General features: G+C 42.4%; 1 protein-coding gene across 4 annotated transcripts in view; it reads left to right on the top strand.

Moving 5' to 3' along the window:
* Nucleotides 1-21,528, top strand: part of mon2 (MON2 homolog, regulator of endosome-to-Golgi trafficking) — a 33,631-nt gene that overhangs the window by 7,789 nt on the left and 4,314 nt on the right. Inside the window, exons 2-30 of one of the 4 annotated variants that reach the window (XM_026175290.1) lie at nucleotides 656-719; nucleotides 1,761-1,888; nucleotides 4,318-4,449; nucleotides 4,537-4,666; nucleotides 4,857-4,954; nucleotides 5,279-5,404; nucleotides 5,877-6,071; nucleotides 6,446-6,570; nucleotides 6,838-6,977; nucleotides 7,107-7,260; nucleotides 7,615-7,805; nucleotides 8,149-8,230; nucleotides 10,119-10,300; nucleotides 10,930-11,042; nucleotides 12,011-12,115; nucleotides 12,400-12,480; nucleotides 12,593-12,666; nucleotides 12,896-12,986; nucleotides 13,134-13,235; nucleotides 13,850-13,852; nucleotides 14,699-14,809; nucleotides 16,510-16,685; nucleotides 16,960-17,122; nucleotides 17,706-17,999; nucleotides 18,101-18,299; nucleotides 18,471-19,114; nucleotides 19,461-19,604; nucleotides 20,575-20,592; nucleotides 21,175-21,303. In XM_026175290.1, the coding sequence (XP_026031075.1) occupies nucleotides 656-719; nucleotides 1,761-1,888; nucleotides 4,318-4,449; nucleotides 4,537-4,666; nucleotides 4,857-4,954; nucleotides 5,279-5,404; nucleotides 5,877-6,071; nucleotides 6,446-6,570; nucleotides 6,838-6,977; nucleotides 7,107-7,260; nucleotides 7,615-7,805; nucleotides 8,149-8,230; nucleotides 10,119-10,300; nucleotides 10,930-11,042; nucleotides 12,011-12,115; nucleotides 12,400-12,480; nucleotides 12,593-12,666; nucleotides 12,896-12,986; nucleotides 13,134-13,235; nucleotides 13,850-13,852; nucleotides 14,699-14,809; nucleotides 16,510-16,685; nucleotides 16,960-17,122; nucleotides 17,706-17,999; nucleotides 18,101-18,299; nucleotides 18,471-19,114; nucleotides 19,461-19,604; nucleotides 20,575-20,592; nucleotides 21,175-21,303 (4,194 nt within the window). The remainder of the gene's footprint in view (nucleotides 1-655; nucleotides 720-1,760; nucleotides 1,889-4,317; nucleotides 4,450-4,536; nucleotides 4,667-4,856; nucleotides 4,955-5,278; nucleotides 5,405-5,876; nucleotides 6,072-6,445; nucleotides 6,571-6,837; nucleotides 6,978-7,106; nucleotides 7,261-7,614; nucleotides 7,806-8,148; nucleotides 8,231-10,118; nucleotides 10,301-10,929; nucleotides 11,043-12,010; nucleotides 12,116-12,399; nucleotides 12,481-12,592; nucleotides 12,667-12,895; nucleotides 12,987-13,133; nucleotides 13,236-13,849; nucleotides 13,853-14,698; nucleotides 14,810-16,509; nucleotides 16,686-16,959; nucleotides 17,123-17,705; nucleotides 18,000-18,100; nucleotides 18,300-18,470; nucleotides 19,115-19,460; nucleotides 19,605-20,574; nucleotides 20,593-21,174; nucleotides 21,304-21,528) is intronic. The other 3 variants (XM_026175291.1, XM_026175292.1, XM_026175293.1) reach the window with 3 other exon arrangements.

Raw genomic sequence — 21,528 nt, 5'->3', positions numbered from 1 at the left:
TTTAAAAATGTCTTTCTTTAGCCAAAATTATACCAGCCTTTTAAAAAGGCAGTGTGTGTACTTCTGTAGCCACAAAGGTTAAAGCATTATGTTGTTTTCGTGAGGAGAAATACAAGACAGATGGCAGTACTGGCCCTGCAGACGGCCTTTGAGAAGAACTGCTCATAATAAGTTTTAAACAGTTTTTTAAAACATGTCTAAACAGGTGTTTTTTGTATGTGGAACAACTGGGGCAAGAAGTGAAATTACAGTTAAAATTGAAACCATGTAGGAATGAGGAGTGGAGTATTGATGGGAAGCAAAGATGGGAAAGAAAACATCTTGAGAGGCTTGCCGTGGCATGCAGTTGTTGAAGAAAGATAAGAGCGGCCTCTCCGTCCCCGCTTGCCATCCTCCTCCTTTTACCCTTCCCCATTCTTGACAGTGCTCCTCACAGCTGTTCTGAACATCTCAAGCTTAGAGGAATACCTCACTGGGTGTTCCTCATAAGATGAAGATGTTTTTCTACAACTGGGCCTTCCTATTTTCCGCTACACCCACCATTACAAGTAGCCATGTCTACCACCAGCGGTGCATGTATGCTGCACTGTCAGCACCTTTCAATTTGATGTCACATCAAACAGTTACCTAAATGTCTGTCCTCTTTCCTCTCTAGGCTGCAGAGTCTGGTATAGTGAAGATTAAGACGATAGCAGCCAGGAACACAGACATATTAGCAGGTGAGTGATAATAGAAGTACTTAGTTGTTCTTCAATTGGCTATGTGTGCAGAGCTAGTGCTTTAAACTGCAACAAGCTTATATTCAAATGTTCAGGGAGACGGCAGTATTCATGATTTTCTGTTCACACAACTGCATCCTGCATACAAGTGACAGACTGAAATAGTCACTGGGCTTTCATGTATTTTCCTTTCATAATGCATGCATTCAGCCAAAGGCAAGTCATGTACAAACGGCCTTTGACTCCACCCCAAAAAAACCAAACAAAAAAAGTCATTGTGTTTATTAAGTTATATGATAAATGAGTCTTTTATTTCCCTCCTCTCTGAGCTTTGTTTGCAGTCTTTTTCTGGCTCTTTCTAGCTTGTTGCTCTGAATTATTGAAGTATTTTCAAACGGGGCTGGTCTCTCAGCACTCGTATGGAAAATTGGTTCTAGCGCCGTCTCTGTAAACAAGTCTAGCTTTTTGGTAGCATTTGCAGAGTTGACACATAGTTGACATTTCCTGAGTTCCACTGATGACTGTCCACAACCTGCTGCCCCTCTGTAGCTGTGAACTGTACAGCAGCTCACTGTTCACTGTTTCAACTTTAAGTCTACTTGACGCATCAACTTTATGGTGATTAACTGGGAAACCTGTTGTGCAGGTGTAAATAACTGGTGAACCTAAATTCAGTTTACTGGAAAAGGAAATAATGCACTTTTCACTTTTAAGTGCTGTTTAAAATGAGATGATAAAAACCTCAGTGCAAAATGGGTACCTTTTTTTTATTATTATAATTGTTGAGCTAGAATAGTGTTGCATGATTCACACTTGAGAATAATTGTTATTGTAAGTTGATACCTCCATGTATTCTTTTCATTTACTCTCCAAAGTTTTCGTTCTGCAGTACCAGACTTCATGAAATCAGAAGCAAAACAAAAGCAAACACGTGTATTTTTTTTTTTTTACTTTAAGGCATTTTATTAGAAGTAAATTGCATGATGACATCTTTAAAAAAAGATTATTTGTGTCCTTTAATTGTGTCCCTTTTTCCTGCAGCCCTAAAGGAGAACAGCTCAGAGGTTGTGCAGCCTTTCCTGATGGGCTGTGGCACCAAAGAGCCAAAGATCACACAGCTGTGTTTGGCTGCCATCCAGAGACTCATGTCCCATGAGGTCGTATCTGAGGTGAGGGCTATAAGCTAGCCTTTTATTTGAAAATAGGATATTTATATTTTCATATGTATGATCTGCAGATGTGTACACAAGAAGGGAATCTAGTGTGTAGAAGGCCAAATAAAACCACAGTGTGGTAACAAGCAGTGCCGAATTGAGGACAGTTTGATTGATACATGTTAATTTACACACATCACAATAAATGCAATAATAATCATCAGGCTGTTAGACTAATGCACTCATTGGTGAGTTGCTTTTGGCAGGTGCACTCAGTAAGAGGCCTTTGCTGATCCGCTGTGTGACATTGAGCTTCACAAATACAGTGTGATTGTTATTTCAAAGAGTGGCGAGTCGGTGCGTGCGTCCTTGTTGGAAGGTTGTTCCCAAGCGAAGAAAACTCTTTTATAGAGAACACAGCCATGAAAAACACATTTTTCGAGTTTGTGATCGAACGACTCATTAAAAACAACGGAAAGTAGATGTGCTGTTTTTCTTTTTTAGCATTATTTGAATCTTTCGGGTTGTGGCCTTCTGTTGTTTTTTGTTTGATTACCTGGAAGTAAATAAAGACTGTTTTAAACCTCAATGTTTCATGCTCACCTTCAGTGTGTAAGCATGGACAAATGAAGGCTTGATTGATATCCAATTGGGTCAATACTGCAAGCACTGCAACACATCAATACCCAATCAAGCAGTGTAAATTTAATTTGACCTCGTTCCTGGCGCAAAGGCGCAGACCACCTTTACCACTTCCACTGCTCATTTTCGTGAAACCCGTTGACCTAGAAAATCTATTACTTGAACAGTTTAACATCATCTTTATGCGCAGTGGCAGTTAAACAACTCAGAAAAACGGAGTGGAATAAGGTACCGATCTCAGGAAAGGGGAGGCTACAATAACTTCCAAATTGAAATCGTCGTTTAATGGTAGCCTGCGAAATGGGTGTAGGGGTTTTCGACCTTTTAAACAACGCAGCTTTTGGCAGACCTGAGATGTGAGCGGTTTCCAAGATGTTACCCCAGAGGTGTTAGCACACTGCAAAGCAGGCTTTCTTCATTTTAATCATCATTTGTTGGATTACACTAAAATAGATTTCAAAGCTCTGTTTGTTTTTGTTAGTTTTCTTTTTTTTTTCCTTTGGTGGGAGAAAAGATGCGCTCGGCATTCCCTGAGAAAATTCTTTGTCAGAACTGGTCACGCTGGGTTACTTAGCGCTAATTCTTATCAACTATTTTTGTCACACAGATCTCGCTCTCACGCTCTGTCTCTCTCTTTCCACGCAGTAGTTTACCTCAAACACTGAAATGTTCTGAATCCCAGGACATCCAAGAAGAAACTTAACTAAATTTAAACCCTTGTTGCTGACCAGAGGAAAAATGGCTGTTTCTTAAAGCTGTATCCTTGAAAATAGCTGTGAATTTTAACTGTGAATTAAAAGGAATAATACATTTTTAATCATTCAGATTCATTGTTATTTCCCCCACTCACCAGTAGTAGATGGGTAGTAATGTTAGTTAAACAGACTGAGAGTTTAAGCGTTTAGTATTTTATTTTACAAATACAAAAAAGTTTGCACACAAAAACAGCACAGCGTGGGGAGCGGGTTGATGCAGGTCAATCCAGTAAAACAGAAAGCAGCTTCTAACCTGTGCTGTTTCGTTTCATAAAAAGAAAGAAAAAGAAATCCTAAACTTCTTGAACCTCCATGGCCAAAACAACAAAACGATGCAGGAGTAGCTCCCCTAAAACGGTGGTCTCTAACAAAAGCAGCCAGGAGCAGAGGACAGGTGAACCACACCAAGTAGGCGGGACATAGGAGAAAGACAGGATGGTGAAGAAGTACAGGCCTCTCCAAACCAACTGAGATTTAGTTCCCATCTATCTCCCCAAGCATGTCTTGTCTATTCACGGAGATCTCAGCAATAAATTCACATCATTTCATTCTTGAATCCACCTGGACATTTGTGCCAAATTTGCAGAGGTTCCTTAAGGCATTGCTGAGATATTGCATTGAGGAGAGTAGACGACTAAAGCAGTGCCTTCAGGCAGGGCTGTGGCAGAGCATAAGACGCGTTCATATTTGAAAATTGAGTTTGTTTGTTATCTTGTGAATTGAGCCAGTTACACATAAAAGCAGCTGTTAGGGGGATGCATGTAGATTTATTTTGGATAGCTTGACCCTGAGAAAGGACGTGCGGTGTCACTTACTATCAGCAGAAACTGACAGTGAGATCTGGTGTTATTGAACTGGGTGATGTTGTAACCCCAAGCAGGCACAACCATCTGCTCCCACAAGAGTGTGTTTTTGTGCATGTCTATTATTTATGGCTGTTACCTTGGGCAAGCCAAAGGCCTGATATCAGCTAGGAACTCTGATAATGCCTCCTAAATTCAGAGTGTGGCTATGTACTTTAGTTGTGTGTGTGTGTTTGTGAAACAGGCAGCAGCAGGGAACATCATCAACATGTTGTGGCAGCTGATGGAAAATGGTTTGGAAGAGCTGAAACTTTTACAGACAGTCCTCGTCCTGTTGACCACCAACACAGTTGTACATGATGAAGTGCTATCCAAGGTAAAAGCATAGACACACACACTGTTTGCATGTATTATATGGATGAACAGTATAGTAGCAGTAGTTTGTTTTTTCCCCTGTGCCCAGGCTATTGTGCTGTGTTTTCGTCTGCACTTCACCAAGGACAACATCACCAACAACACAGCAGCTGCCACCGTTAGACAAGTTGTCACTGTGGTGTTTGAGAGGATGGTGGCTGAGGACGAGCGCTTTAAAGGTTAGAGTTCATTGGTTCTGAAAGTAGGAAGATGATACAGTAAAATTCTGAGATGCTTAATATTACAGATGGTGTGAAAAACTGAAAAGTACATCTTTACACCTTAAGCTATTTAAATAGAACATAGATAAAAATGCTTTTTAATTGCAAGCTAATTTACTGTGTAATGTATTTTGTATTTAACCTCAAGGCATTGTGGAGCAGCCCCCTCCTGTCCAGGGAAACACCAACCGCCGGTCTGTTAGCACTTTGAGACCCAGTGCAAAGGATGCATACATGCTGTTTCAGGTATGTCCACCAGGAGGCGGTAGCCTTCTATAAGCCATCCTGCCCTCTTGTCAGAGTTGGTTAGATGCTGATTTTGAGATCTTTCTTATAATCTCAAATTGAGGTCCAGTAAAACTAATTCAGAAATATTTCTTTTCATCTCTGAAATGAAGTAATTTTTTTAAAGAGGGATTCGGTTGTCTTGAAGTCTTTCACCCACATTACACTTTCATGTGATGATGATTGTTCTTCATGCAGAGCTCGGTCAAAGCCCTGTTTCAGCCACTGTGATGTGGGTAGGACAACACTGCATTGTTTTGAAGGCTGTTGTTCACCTTCCTGCAGGACTTGTGCCAGCTGGTGAATGCTGACGCCCCCTACTGGCTGGTGGGGATGACAGAGATGACACGGACGTTTGGCCTTGAGCTGCTGGAGTCTGTTCTTAATGATTTCCCCGGTGTATTCCTGCAGGTAAAGAGAGAAAAAAGAGCGAGTTTGTGAACATCTAGACCAGGGGTGGGCAATCTCAGTCCACGAGGGCTGGTGTCCCTGCAGGTTTTAGATGTGTCCTCAAACCAACACAGCTGATTTAAATGGCTAAATTAGCTCCTCAACATGTCCTGAAGTTCTCCAGAGGCCTGGTAACGAACTAATCATGTGCGTCAGGTGTGTTGACCGAAGGTGAGATCTAAAACCTGCAGGGACACCGCCCCTCGTGGACTGAGATTGCCCACCCCTGATCTAGACCAAAAACAAGGTGTCAGACCAGAAGTGGCAAAAAAGAGAAAAGTCTGCTCATTGTTAGGTTCCAACTTTTTTTATTTTAAAAGGTTTAGATCCATCTGATCCATCTTGTCCTTTCAATAAAATTCTTAATGAAACATTCTACAATAAAATAAATTAATTCACAGGATGTTTTGGTCTCCCTTTGTTTCCTACCCAGCATCAGGAGTTCAGTTTCCTGCTAAAAGAAAGAGTTTGTCCCCTCGTCATCAAGCTCTTCTCCCCTAACATCAAGTTCCGGCAGGGCAGCAGCAGCGCTGCTTCACCAGCTCCTGTGGAGAAACCTTACTTCCCCATCTGCATGAGGTTGCTGCGTGTGGTCTCCGTCCTCATCAAGCACTTCTACAGCTTACTGGTAAGTAACTGATCCGTTGCGATGGTTGGGTGGTCAAAACAGTTGTCTGATGGTTGTTTTTTTATGTCTATGGGATTTTCTTAAGCACAGAGCTGATGCACTTAATTGATCCAGTCAGATTAGCATTGGCTTACCCAAGCAGTAGTTTTGTCTTAGTTCTCCTCCAAGCACTTTAATGAGCTTAACTACAATCGAGTAACTCAGCATTCCAGCTGTTTTTATTTAGTGGCATTTATTCAATTTTTGAGATGGAATTTTTTTTTCTTCTTTTTTTGCTCAAATTGATCAAAAAGCCGTTCCACTTCCACAAAGCCAGAAGGTATTCAGAGATTTTGCATCACTTTCAGTCTGATATGTGTGTGCTTGGCTTGCAGGTGACTGAGTGTGAGATCTTCTTGTCTCTGTTGGTGAAATTTCTGGATGGGGAGAAGCCTCAGTGGCTCAGAGCAGTGGCTGTGGAATCAGTCCACAGACTGTGTGTGCAGCCTCATTTGTTACGGTAAGCAGCTTTAAAAAAAACAACACAGATTTTTAGTTACAGGGTCTGGAAACTTACGTTTTTTTTTTCCTACTTTAGTTTAAAAAAATATAGCTGATTCTGCACAATTACATTCATTAAACCCTTTTGTGACTAAGGTTGTTTAACTGTTTCTCAGAGTGCAGTTTGGCCTAATGAAACTTGGCAAAGTCTGAAGTGTCCTTTTTTTTTTTCTTTCTAATACAACCCCACACTGCTGTGATCTCACTCTGCTCTTCTCTGTTTCAGTTCGTTCTGCCAGTCTTATGACATGAAGCAGCACTCCACTAAAGTGTTCAGAGACATTGTCAATGCCCTGGGATCCTTCATCCAGTCCCTCTTCATCGTTCCCAATGCGGGAAACGTGGCTGCTGTTGGCGCGCCAGCTGGTAAGTTGACTGAGTTGTCCTTATTTAGAATTTCTATTGATGTCAAGGAGATGTGTTCAAATGGGCCTGAAATTCAGATTTACTGCACTTATACCCCCTTACCTCATTCCTCTCCGGCTTTTGTTGTAGGTGGGTCGGGTTCAGGTGCTCAAGGCACAGCACAAGGCGGTCCAGGCACAGGAGGGGTCAGCGGCACCCTGACTACCCAGGCTGCATTTGAATACCGTGGTACCTGGATCCCCCTTATGACTGTTAGTGTCCAGGGAAGCGCCAAGGCCACCTAGTAAGAATTTCTTTTGTACATACTGAATAATCTCCCCTTATTTATTGTGTGTTTATAAGGATGTAATTCCAGTCACAGATGCAGAAAGTAAACAGTTCCAGGACCGACTAGCTTTGTGCTGCAAAGTGGCATAAATATAGACAAGCTTGTCATTTTTTAAATTAATTTTGTCCCCCAAGATGTTGTTTCTGACGTTAATGATACAGCAGATCAAAAGTTATTTGCTGAAAAGAAATGGCTGCCTAATATGTTAATGGTCTTGGAAAAGGAGGCAGCTCTTATATGTCAATTTTCCAGACAGAAACTTCAGTTCATGTACTTCACCTCATTTCTCTTTCTCCATCTCTCTCCCAGCTTAGAGATGCTGGACAAGGTTGAGCCCCCATCCATCCCAGAGGGCTACGCCATGTCAGTGGCCTTCAGTGCTCTGCTTGACCTGGTGAGGGGCATCACCACCATGATTGAAAGAGAACTGGCCGCGGAGGAGGAGGCAGCTGCTGAATTTAGAGAAGCTCACCCTGACCAGGAGTGGAAGCCGCAACCTGGTGAGAATGTACAGAAGGAAAAAATGTTCTTTGGAGCGTTTTATTCTCATGATACACCCTGACAAGAAGGATATTAATCAGTTGAAAATATATGAAAGCAGACATATGGAGATGGGGAAGCAGGAGTGGTGTGTATAATGGTCTAGCCTGTCATGATTCTGGGTGGTAGCACTTGTACAAACTCTAGTGACCACAATTATAGCCGAACCTCTTTATAATTTCAAATAAGAAGTGGAAAAAAATTAGAGATGATCAATTTCTTTTCTTTTTCCCCAACATGAGACTGTCCAGACTGATGTGATAGTATTTAGGAATAAACCCCGTAATGTTTTGTTTGTCTCAGGGGCTCACCTGGTGTGGGAGGAGATGGTCAACGCCTGCTGGTGCGGTCTCCTGGCTGCACTGTCTCTGCTGCTGGATGCCAGGTACGGATTCTGGAGTCAGCAGACATGTTATATATTTACAGCAGTGATTCAGACAGGAACGTTTTAAAGCTTTAGTCATTTGTAAATTGCACCACATTAAAGATTACTTTAAACGCACGATGTATGCTTAACAGATAAATACACATAAATACACATTTAATTTCCCGTTCAAGTGTTTGTTCAATAGAACTAGGAGGTGAGTTTTTGTGCTGCTGAAACAGACATTATCATGTTGTAGTTATTAATGAATATTAATAATAGCTCTGTGTCCAACATAACAACCCTCAGGTCAGTGGCTTAGAGTTTAATGGCCTATTTTTTTTTTTTTATTGGCTTGTGTTTTTATATTTTTAAATAGTCATGCAATTTAATTAAAACAATATTTCAGATGATTTCACTTACAAAATGGAAAACGATACAGAAGCCTTGAAATTAATATGGCGTGACCATGGTCTCTAATGCGGTCACTTCTCCGTTAGCTGCAGGTGTCGCTCCCATGTTAAATAGGACGGCGCCCTCAGCCTTCATCGAGCTGTATAATTTAACCAGTCTGGTATCTGGTGTCAGACTAAGTTAACTGTTCATATTTTAATACAACCTGTGCACATCTTTCACGGTGTAAAACTAACAGCGGTTCACTGTCTCAGTAATGGCTCTGCCTATTTACTGTTCACAGCGTGTAACGCTGTAGACTCTGGCTCTGACATTAAACTTTGCCAGCATCACCATCACTGCTTCTGTTGTGTTATCAGCGTTTTTGCTGAAAAACTGGAGGCTGCCTGGACTTAGGGTTGTCATACGCTGCTCCTAAATATGTTTGTAGTGCAGGGTCTGTTTTAAGTCGCAAATGTGGGTTTGCATCTTTTAACACAACAGCCCGCTACACAGCCGTGCATTAAACCATTAGTCCCCCTGATGCCAACATCATTTTTTGCTGGTCCCCACAACATAATATTCCTAGCAATGTGTTTCACTGTGGGGATGGAGTTCTTGTGGTTGTAGGTTTCTCCCTTCTTTCTCCAAACATAAGCAGCGTCTCTGTGGCCAAAGAGCTCAAGTTTTATCTCACCTGATCAAAGGACGCACTTCCAGTCCAGGTTGTCCTCAGCATACTTCAGTGTCTGTTCTTCCTGTGTTTTTCTTGGTCTGCAACCTCTCAGCCCATTCCTGTGCAGTATTCTAGTGATTCACTAAGTCCCTAGCAGTTGTGACTTTAGACACATTTGTCACTAGTTTTCTTTCCAGCCTTTGAAATATTTAGCTTCCTGCCTCTGTCAGGCTCTGTGGCTCTCTTTGAATTTCTTAATGATACTTCTCACTACAGTTCTTGACACTTGGAGATGCTGTGATAGCTTTCTATATCCACCTCCTGCTTTGTGAGCATTAGCAATTCTTTTTGTGGAGTCAAAAGAGATTTCTTGTTTTTGACATGATGCTTTCTCATGTGACAGCTCAAACAGTGAGTCAGTTGGAAGAAAACCCTCAGTTTTAACTTGCGTTTACAAGTTTTGAGCATTACAAAGTTAAAACACATCATTGCAAAGGTCAGCTTTTCAGCTGCTAATAACACAAACTCTGCTCATTTTTATTATTGTGTGCAAACAGAAATAATTGATGGTTTCTAAAGAAGACTCATTTGTTTAGATGTGCTATGTTGAAAATTCTTCACTTGGTCATAAAAGTACTTCGAAAGAAATTCAAATTTCATTGCTGGGTTTATCTATACATATCCTATCATGTTCTAATAATGAATAAAGGTCTAATATAGCCTTGGCAGCATTTCTTAGGATATAAATATTAAATTAGACAATAAGGAATACAGTCTGCAATGTGTTATGTTTCACTTTTCTGTCCTCTTTCTTCCTTTTCTCACGTCTTGCGTGTTCAGCACTGATGAGACAGCGACTGAGAACATCTTGAAAGCAGAGCTGACCATGGCCTCGCTGTGTGGCCGTCTCGGCCTGGTGACACCTCGTGATGCCTTTATAACGGCCATCTGCAAGGCCTCTCTGCCCCCACACTACGCCCTAACTGTCCTCAGCAGCAACGCGGCCACCCTCTCCAGCAAAGGTGGGTGACTGAGAATGCATCTAAAGATAAATACAAAACACATTTTCAAGGGGACTCAAGTTTCATATAACCTCTATTTTTGTTGTACAAGTATGTCAGGCATGTAGTTATTCACTTGTACACACCAAGAATTGCAAGAGCAAATACATGTTTTATACTGCAAACCATTAAAAGTCCCCATGTAAAGCCCTGAGGGATGGCCTCTGGTCACATGTGTTTAATGAGCAGGTCTAATCTCCCACATGGGTAAGATGTGCCCAACATGTAAACTGTTGGCACTCTGCCTGTCCCTGTTCTCCTGCTCTTGTTGCATTAATCCATAAGTTTTCACTGTGGCTTCTAATTAGACACACCAAGGAGAATGTGCCTGGGGAACGTAGGCGTCCACACACAGCTGCTCTCAAGCCGGCCGCTCAGACTCTCACTATTTGCATATCAGCTTGTAGAGATAAAGCCGGCAAATTGGGTCTTGACTCACCGATGGGATGTTTGTCTTGGAGTTAATTAAGAGAGCTTTTCTTGCATGTTGTAAGCTTGCTACAAAATCCCCTCAAAAACCTTGACTCCTCTACGTGTGCGCGTGTGTAACAATATGTTTGCGTGGGTGCGTGTGTGTGTTTTCTCCACAGCTTATTCAATCCAGGGCCAGAACGTGCAGATTATCAGCCCCTCCAGTGAATCTCATCAGCAGGTGGTGGCTGTGGGGCAGCCACTAACTGCCCAGCCCCAGGGCACTGTTGTGGTAAGGACGCACACATTTGGAAGACTTGGTGGTTACATACTCGATAAGTGTAACAGATTTTCACATTTTAATTTGTGTAGCAGTTTTCCCAAAACAAAGCTCACAAGTGTTTTTTATCAAAACAAGTTAGATTAACAATAATCTTCCATAATGGAGACAATGTCAGCGGAGCTCTTGCTGTTGGGCAGGTTAAATCCAGATAAAGCAGGAAAACCACTTTTCCACAATAAATAAACAAATAGCAGCAGTTTGGTGAGTCCAAACGGCTCCAAACAATCAAGTTTAAAAAAATAAAGTTTCGTGCACTTTATGTTCAATATATGTATTTTATTGTGCCTGAAATGAATGAATAAATGAAATAAAATGAAATGAATACATCCAACACTGAACTATGAGTTAAGTAAAAGTAAATGGTTTTAATTTGTTGGTACTTGAAGGTTTCGGTAAATAAATATGTTCAGAATCTCTGTAAACAAAACAAAACAAAAAACCCCAGCTTCAAAACAGGTAATACTGCTTAACCATATTAAGCAGTATCGCCAGTATCAATGTGCATAGTAGAGTATATTCCGACAATATTGACTATGTGAAATAAGATGCTTTTCTTTGTCAGGGCCTCGTTCAGGTCGATAGTTCTTAATAGATGCTGGACATGGATGCTTGTGCGCTGAAATGTTTCTTGAGGGCAAAAAGATTTAAAAGTACCTGCACAGTGACCTCGATCCTGACCTGGAATAATCATGCAGAGTTTAAAGTTTTCCCTATAGTAATGTTAGCATATTGTTTTCATTTCCTTTGCTTTTACACTACGTTTCCACCACCTTCTTTTTGTTAACACACTTTTCATTGCCTGTGGTGAGACGGAATACTGTCATAAGTCATAATAACTTGTTCTATAGATGCGACTCACTTGGTAATATACAGTGTGCCTTAGAATTGACTGTAACGTTACTCTCTCCCTCTTTTAGCTGACTGCCAAAAACATCCAGTGTATGCGAACCCTGCTCAACCTGGCTCACTGCCACGGAGCCGTGCTGGGCACCTCCTGGCAGCTGGTACTGGCTACCCTCCAGGTACTACAACCACCTACAGCCACACGCTTACTTACTTGCAACCACGCACATATGTACACACTCTCATGTAATTAGACGTCACATACAAATCCATTCCATGTATAAATGCACAAAACTGTTCTTGCACTGTCTGCATTGTGCTTTATGCACCTCTCAGAGAGAAAGTGGAATCATTCTTAGCACATTTACATAAAAATACATGTCTTTCAGCATGTTGGTGTACTTTTTCAAGACCTGATATGAACTTTTCTTCAACTCTCCTTCACCTTCTGTTTTTCTCCCAGCACTTAGTGTGGATCCTCGGGCTTAAGCCAGGCGTGGGTGGTGCCTTGAAGCCTGGTCGAGCAGTGGAGGGCCCCAGTACGGTCAGTGTTTTTTATAACCTTTGTATTGAACTTGTATTGCACATTATGTTTCCCAGCTCATTGTTGAAGGTGATGGGCTTACATGCTAATCGTGTGTCTCCAACCTAAACAGGTGCTGACCACAGCAGTGATGACAGACCTGCCTGTTATCTCCAACATCCTGTCCAGACTGTTCGAGAGCTCTCAGTAAGGATCAGTGTGCCTGAGCATATGTAGATACTTTACTTACTTACCTGATGATCTTAAAATGGATATGTACAATAACCATTTGTTAATAAATATGACTGGGAAGGAGCACAGTATTTTCTTAGAGAGATAGGCTAGTGTTGCCTGTTGTAAAATCAGAATTTTAAGTTATTAATGCTAAGCAGAATAGGCACATGTTATCTGAAATAAGTATTTTTCTGTCATCTAGGTACCTGGATGATGTGTCCCTGCATCACCTGATCAATGCTCTCTGTTCCCTCTCCCTGGAAGCGATGGAAATGGCTTATGGAAACAACAAGGTAAACGGTTTCTCTAGTTGACTGATGTTTAGGAAGAGATTTGAGTTTGATTCAAATCTTATAAGGAACTTGTGCTTCTGTGAAACATATCCAGTGTTTTATTTTGGGTTTTCTACACCTTCTGTTTTGTGTTATGTTTTTTTTCAGGAGCCGTCTCTGTTTGCAGTCGCCAAGCTGCTTGAAACCGGTTTGGTCAACATGGATCGCATAGAGATCCTGTGGAGACCACTGACAGGCCACTTATTGGAGGTAATGACTACTTAGAACAGAAGCCTACATGTACATTTCATGTTAAATGAGGTACAGTCTATTTTTCCTGTACCTCTTTGATCAAATATCGCATCATTTTAGCTTAATAAATAAATGTACCTGTTAAATTGGTACTCAAGGTAAAGTCTTTGTCTTTGGAAATGTAGATTAATTATGTAGACATGAGTTCATGTAGTAGCTAAGACCAAAAAATGTCTTCATTTTTTTTTTGTTAAATAAACTATACAGAATTTAATCGCAGTGATTGGTGGTATTAGGTTTGTTTTTCCAGTACATATTTGTCTTAATACCACCAAATTTCCACTATACTGCTTACTGTTCTTTAGTGTTATATACCCAGAGTAAAACCTGTATGTTGTGGTAAATAATGCAGAACATAGGTCATATCAACCAGCAAGCTGACCTATCATTTCACAAGCAGTAATACAATATATGGACTGATATGAGCGATAAACTGGGTTTTTTTTTTTTTTGTCATTTCTTCAGCTGTCATCAGAAAATCCCTGCTATGTATCTGTAAACATCTGTGTTTTGAGGTTTTCGTCACATTTTCTCTATCTCCTTTTTCTTTTGCACACCCGTTTGTTTTGCAGAAGGTAAGCTCAGATCCTCTCCTCAGTAAACACTGACTTTCCCATCTCTCCTTCCCTCTCTGCCTCTTGGTTCCAATCTGGTTGGTTTTTTTTTTTGGTTTTTTTGGTTGTTGCTTTTTTTTTGCTCCCTCTCGATCAGACATAAACATGCTGGAGCTGAGAGGTCGCTATGCCACAGTGTGTCCACAATGTGTTTGTGCTGTTATCAGTGTTTGATCCTACATTATTTTGCAAAGCTTTTTCAGTGTGAATTCCTGATTTGTCTCAAAGTAGAATCCAAAGCTGCAAACTGGCAAAAAACGTGCTTAGATAAAATGCTGAATATCTTTCTTTGCGACTTTGTCTACTATTCATACAGATAACGATAATAATGAAAAATGTGCGGCGTTAAGTAGATACTTAAAGCCACACAGTATACAAAAGGGTGCACATGGATCATCTGGGTTTTGAAGCAGTAAATCTCGAGAATCGAGAAGTCTGATGCCATAAAAGTAGAAGATTTGTTTGACAAAGATAAACAAGGATGACTGATTTGGAACACAGAAAACACGGAAATGTTTTCTCTCAGATTCTTCAGGTTTTGTACCACATAGTGTACTTTTCTTTGCTCAGCCTGGTCTCTCCATGTGTATCTATGCTTTCATGATTACACTGTCTAGCACAGCATAATCTGTTGCCACAGGGGGATCCCAGTCTCTATCACACAGTCTGTGGTTTATTTCACCGACTTGTTTCACACCCACCCACTGTGAAAACTGCTGGGAAACGCTGTTCTGAACCGCCTGTGCATCAGATCTGTCATTGCGCCTGTTTGTGTCTGCATTTGTCCGTAAATGCTGTGTCCTGCAGGTCTGCCAGCATCCAAACTCCAGAATGAGAGAATGGGGAGCCGAGGCACTGACAGCACTTATTAAAGCTGGACTTGCCTACAAACACGATCCTCCACTGGCCCAAAATCAGGTAGGCAACGACACGATGGGTTATTTAGAAGAAGAAAAAACAAAGACGAAAGCAAACATGCACTTATCAGACATAAGATTACAACCATTGATAGGAAGTGAATAATGCTGATTATCTTTTCAGCGTGGCACCTGTTAGTGGGTGGGATGTATCAAGGAGCAAATGAACATTTTGTCCTGAAAGTTGACGCATTAGAAGAAGGAAAAATGGGCAAGCGTGAGAATGTGAGTGAGTTTCAAAAGGGTCAACCTCTGGTGGCTAGATGACTGGGTCAGACCATCTGCAAAAATGGAGCTCCTGTGGGCTGTTCCTAGTCTGTTGTGGTCAGTATCTATCAAAAGTGTTCCAATGAAGGAAATGTTGTGAACCAGCACCAGGGTCTCAGGCGGCCAAGACTCACTGAGTGAAGGCTGGCCCGTTAGGTCAGAGTTAATGCTGGTTCTGGTAGAAAGGTGCCAGAATACACAGAGCATCACAGTTTGTTGTTTCTGGGGTTGCATAGCTGCAGACCAGTCTGGGTGCCCATGCTGACCCCATCCACCACTGAAAGCACCAACAATGGACACATGAGCATCGGCACTGGCCCATGGAGCAGTGGAAGAAGGTGGCCCGGTCTGATGAATCCTGTTTTCTTTTACACCACGTGGATGGCTGGGCGTGTGAGCGTCGCCTACCTGGGGAACTCCTGGCACCATGGAAGAAGGCAAGCCTGCGGAGGCAGTGCGATGCTTTGGGCAATGTTCTGTTGAGAAACCTTTGGTCCTGCCATCCATGTGGATGTTACTTTGACACCTACCAAAGACTCTTGCAGACCACACACATCCTTTCATAGGAAACAGTATTCCCTGATAGCTGTAGCCTCTTTCAGGAGGATAATGTGCCCTGCCACAAAGTAAAAAAGGTTCAGGAATGGTTTGAAAAGAACATGTTTCAGGTGTTTACTTGACCTCCAAATTCTGTCGATCTCAGTCAAATCGAGCATTTGTTGGATGTCCTAGACAAACAAGTCCAATCAGGACTTAAAGGATATGTTGCTGACATCTTGGTGCCAGATACCAAAGCACACCTTTGAGACCAACACAATATTTGGGCAGATGGTCATAATGTTATGGCTGATCGGCATACTGCACAATGTGTATGAATAACACAATACTTGCCTGTATATGATGCTGATGTTCATCCTGTAAGCCACGACAGAAAGATAGAAAAGTCACTTTATCTTGTCATTAATAAACACAAACTGTGACCTTAACCTTGGTGAGACTGATAACAAGCCTTATCTAAAACAGGGTGTGTGGAGGTTATATGAATAATAAAAATGACAGCCAATGAAACAATATTTTTAAAGCATTTCCTTGCATGTGGACAAGCTTTTACTACTTCATGTTGTCATTGCCAAACAAATTACTAAGCATAGTGACTCATCATCAAACCACTGCGTTTGAAAATTCAGTAAGCCTTAATCCTTTCATTTTCAAACATGCAGAGTTAAAAAGTTTAATGCCAATTAGGAAAAAATGTCCAAACACATTTTTCTTTAAACAGTTTGTACTTCACCTGTTTACCCTTCCAATATGAATGTTATACGTAGCTTTAATAAAGGCGCCCCATTCTACTCTTTTAAAATTTAAAATACAAATTTATGAATAGAAAACTTGACAGGTAAGTTGATCACCGTCTCCCTTTTCTTGATCCCTAAGCGGCTGCAGCTTCTATTGCTGAACCCCCTGAAGGAGTTGTCCAACGTGCTGCACGCAGACATCCGGCAGAAACAGCTCGAGTGTGTCCTGCAGATCCTGCAGAGTCAGGGCGACAGCCTGGGGCCTGGTTGGCCCCTCGTTTTGGGTGTTATAGGAGCCATTCGCAATGATCAAGGGTAAGAGTGTAATAGAGGGGGCGATTTTTGTCTCCACCAAAGAGGTGGGTGGGTGTCTGTCTGTATGTATATTTAAAAAAAAATCTATGCAAAGAAATAATACTATTACTATTATGCAATGCTATTCCCGGAAAAGTAAATGATGCCCAGAGAGTGAGCTGCCTGTGTGAAAAGAAATCATTAAAAAAGAATTTTAAAGTGATTTTATGTCCACAGTTACACTGCACATAGTTAATGAAACTAATGCATGCTGCATGTCTTGTTCCTTCATCAGTGAGTCATTGATCCGAACCGCCTTCCAGTGCCTGCAGTTGGTGGTGACAGACTTCCTTCCCACCATGCCTTGCACGTGCCTCCAGATTGTAGTGGATGTAGCTGGCAGCTTTGGCCTTCAGAACCAGGAGCTCAACATCAGCCTCACGTCCATCGGCTTACTGGTACGATGACAGATGTGTACAGCTGTGGTAGTTATTATAAAGGATTATCAGTCAGACTTTTTTTTCCATGCTTTGCTGTCAGATGGTACCTGTAATTAAACAATCAAGTAAGTTTTTTGAGAGTCAACTAGCAGAGTAATGTGATGTAACTGGTGAATTAGCAAGTGCGATTGTAACTGTGAAGGAGAAGCAGGACGACTCTTGCTTGCGAAGGAGTGACAGGTGGCCCACGGCTTTACTTTTCAAACACTAGTTTTCAAATAGAAACCCGGTGTTTTTAATATATGATCAAACAATTGCAGTTCCCCACCTTTTTATTTATTTATTTTTTTGTCGTATTATTTTCTTCTAACTCAGTCTTCTAATAACATTAGATAGACACTTTATGCAGGATTCAGGACATACAAAACCTGTTATTGATCTGTGGTTTGCCAGATTATTTCTCTTGGAGTGTGCCAGTTCCTGTGAGGTTACTTTATGGTAATATGGATAGCAAAACTATCAGAAGCATCTTACTGCTTTCTCTCCCTAATTTATACCCCCACTTCGTTTTTGGTTTTTTTCTTCTTCTTCTTACCCACAGTGGAACATTTCAGACTACTTCTTCCAAAGGGGAGAAGCCATCACGCAGGAGCTAGAGAGGGAGGAGGAAGCGCTGCAGAAACAGGCCCAGGAGAAAGGAGAGACCCTCAACAGGCCGTTCCACCCCGCCCCTCCCTTTGACTGCCTGTGGCTGTGTCTGTATGCCAAGCTTGGGGAGCTGTGCGTGGACCCGCGGCCTGCTGTGCGTAAGAGCGCCGGCCAGACGTTGTTCTCCACTATTGCTGCCCACGGAACCCTGCTCCAGCAGCCAACGTGGCACATTGTGGTGTGGAAGGTACAATCCCTGAAACGTCTCCATATAAGATGGAAAAAGAAAAACACGAAAAAATGTAAAATTTGACAGTACGTGATTGTTTTGTCACTCGTCGCCTCCAGGTCCTGTTCCAGCTGCTCGACTGTGTAAGAACGTCCTCCACCACAGCAGACAAGGAGAAGATCGAGTCAGGCGGTGGGAACATCCTTATCCATCACTCGCGCGACACAGCCGAGAAACAGTGGGCGGAGACGTGGGTGCTGACGCTAGCGGGCGTGGCGCGCATTTTCAACACAAGGCGGTATCTCCTTCAGCAGCTAGGTGAGCCCGCACGTGATGCTCTGTGACATTCAGCAGATTGCAGTTGGTGCATTTCTGCTTCAACACCTGTCAATATGTTCTGAGCCATTAATGCAGGACATCTTTGAAAATGGTGTCAAATATCAGAGCGCTAATGTTTCCACGCCGCCATCTTCTGCTGTGTATCTGCAGGTGATTTTTTTGAGGCCTGGGAGGTGCTGTTGAACCATATTCAGTCAGCTGCCCTCAGCAAAAACAATGAGGTCTCCCTGGCTGCCCTGAAGAGCTTTCAGGAAATCCTTCAGATCGTTACACCTGTTAAAGACTCGGACAAAGCAGGCGACGCACTTGCTGCAATGGGCGTCCCTCCAGTGCTCATTGACCCGCTGTCAGCATCCGGTCCTGGAAGACCCCTGGTGCGTTCAGATTCACTACTGGAACGGTTGACACGGTACAACGGAGCTGAGCTGCAGGCGCCCCCGCCAGGGGAGGAGTCGGCCTTGGAGGACTCGGCACTGTGGTGGTCTGCATGGAACACGTGGTATCGAATGGGAACGGACAGCACGAGACCACCTACTGGCCCAACAGAGAAGCTCTCTTTTATCCCCAGTCAGCCCTTCCTCACAGCATTAATCCAGATTTTTCCAGCACTCTACCAGCACATCAAAGCCAACTTCAGTATGGAGGATCTAAAAAAGCTAGGGGTCATCCTTCATGGGGCTGTTTCCGTGCCTATCAGCAGCGATGCCTCACCCTTCATCCTCCCCTCATACACTGAGGCAGTGCTCACCAACCTGCAGGAAGCCGTGCTCACCGCTCTGGATGTTTTGCAGAAGGTGGGAGAAGGATTATTGCCACCGGTGAAGCTTTTAGCAGTTTGATGTGAGGTGGTTTGTGCTACAGTGTAGCATCAAGATAAGAGCGGGGTCATGTGTGTAATCATCATCTGTTCAAATCCAGCAGGAGGTCCCATGTTGCATCTCGTTCTTTCCTTATTAATTACTCTAGCTTTTTCAGCATGCTTACCAAACATAGGCCCTTTCAGTTTAAAGTTAATTCCTCCCAGTTCGTTTCTATTCAGCCCAGGAAAGAAAAGAAAGTGTCAGTCTGCTAAATTGTGCAATATGCAGTCCTGTGGTGGAAGTCAGCAGTGTTTGTTCCTCCCTTCCCTCCCTGCTGCAGGCCATCTGTGTGGGCACGGAGAACCTGCAGGTCATGTACCCGGCCATCTTCGAGCAGCTGCTCCTTTTTGTGGAGTTCTCCTGCAAGCCGCCTCAGTACGGCAGGATGGAAACCAAACACGTGGCCAATGCCAAATACAACCAGGTAGGAAATGAAAAACGGACACCTAAATATTTGGTTTTCATTGCAGTTTATTTGCTTTTACAGTTTGTTTCATTAAGACTGTTGGATGACGCACATTGTTATTCACCCACCTCTCTTCAGCCATTCTCAATAAGATCATATCTGTTCTTTGATGCTCGTGAAGTCCCCCTTCCACTCCCTCTGCCGTCTTGTCCTTATGAAGCTTCTGTCACGGCTCTTCGTGAGATTGACAGATTGTTCTCGACCCCCATTAGAAGCCCCAAACCATTCCTTCCTCAAATTCCTTCCCTCATGATTCATCTTGCTGGGCGGTTGCCAGAGAAATGCTTCAGTCCAGCACAGTTCATAGTCATTTAAAAAAGGAAAAAACTGTTTCCAAGGCACCCAGTAATTTTGAGCAAGACTATTGAAGTCACAAAAACGGAGTATTTTTAAACGAGTCTGACGTCAGAGTCGTCTTAATCCTTGCTGTTCTGGAAACCTGGAAGTTCTGGAAACACGTAGCTCAAGCAGATGTTATTCCTGCACAGAAATCCTGAAAGGTGTCTCGATCAAATACTGAACGACTGATGGAGTCGGTCTAAATCCTGACCCTGCCTGTTTTAAATCTTGGCCGTGTGTCCGTCCTGCATTGGAGGTACAGTAAACTGGACATTTGTGTTGATCTGAGTCTGTTTAAATTGTTTAAGTTAGATGGTCAAACAAAATTCTCACCCAGCCAAACACCATTATGGGTGGTCTTTTTATTGCCTTCTTGGCTTTTATTCAGTCCTGATGTCAGATTGCGTCAAATGTCCTCAGTGCTGCTGGGAGGTTGTTTTGTTTTCCCCTCTTTTCCCTCGGCCCAGATTTTGGGATCTCGTTTAGCTGAGAGACGCACTTTAGATTTGATACAACTATAAAACATCGGTTTAATTTCAATCTTGTCTCATTCTGTTTCTTCGAACTACTCACTGGATAACCATTTTAGATCCAGCTGTTTGCGCCGGTGAGTGTCATCATCTCCCTCACCCCCACTCCCCCTCTCTGTAATTGTACTAAGCTGTGCTGAATGGTGATGATCTACCCTCTGCGGTAGATGAGATATCACTCCGCATGGTAGGCTCTCGCGTCTCATCTGCGTCTCTCACTCACTCCATGCTCCCCTCTTTCTCTGCCTGTCACTAACTGGTGGTTTTGCCTCTGTGTGCACAGCCCCACCTCCCTCTGTGGAGTTCATTTTCAGTTGATTTTGTGACTTTTGATGGTTTTATTTTGTTTTTGTTTTTTTTGTTCATATGCATACTTGTGGCTCTGTTTTCTATTTCCTAAAGACACACTTTGTAGAATAAAATCTTTAGTTTGGCTGTAACGTTTCAGTTGTGGTACTGTAAACCTAACAAAGCTTGAAGCCGACTAATAGCGACTGCAGTTTAAAAATAAAATGGCGTGTTACTTGCGTACTTATGCAAAGTGTGTCTTTTTTTTTTTTTTTTTTAAACAAATGCTTTCACTGTCGCCAAAAGGTGAGCATAATGCCCATTCCTGTTTTGTTTGGTTTTCTTTTGTTAAATCTTCTTTACCCCTACAGGCAGAATGGGTTGCCTTAAACTATGTGCCCTTTGCTGAGCGCTCCTTGGAGGTGGTGGTGGACCTGTACCATAAAACAGCCTGCCACAAAGCTGTCATCAATGAAAAAGTTCTGCAGAATATCATTAAGGTATTTATCCCTGGGTGGTGTACTCGCTGTTGGTGATGGTGAGAAAGAGAAAATGTTTGATGTGTTTTATCACTGTTCCTGTTTAGTGCAGCGAAATTTACTGTTGAGCTGCTTTCTGCTGACCACCCAGTTATGTTTGAACCCTGCATATTCATCCAGTGTGGAAGATCACGAGAATGCTTCTTTCATTTTAACCTCCTAAGACCCGAACTCTTTCATGGCATG

The sequence above is a fragment of the Astatotilapia calliptera genome, chromosome 7 (assembly GCF_900246225.1).
Source record: "Astatotilapia calliptera chromosome 7, fAstCal1.2, whole genome shotgun sequence".
Taxonomy (NCBI): Eukaryota; Metazoa; Chordata; class Actinopteri; order Cichliformes; family Cichlidae; genus Astatotilapia; species Astatotilapia calliptera.
The sequence above is the reverse complement of the archived record's forward strand: the minus strand, read 5'-3'. Positions and strand labels throughout refer to the sequence as shown.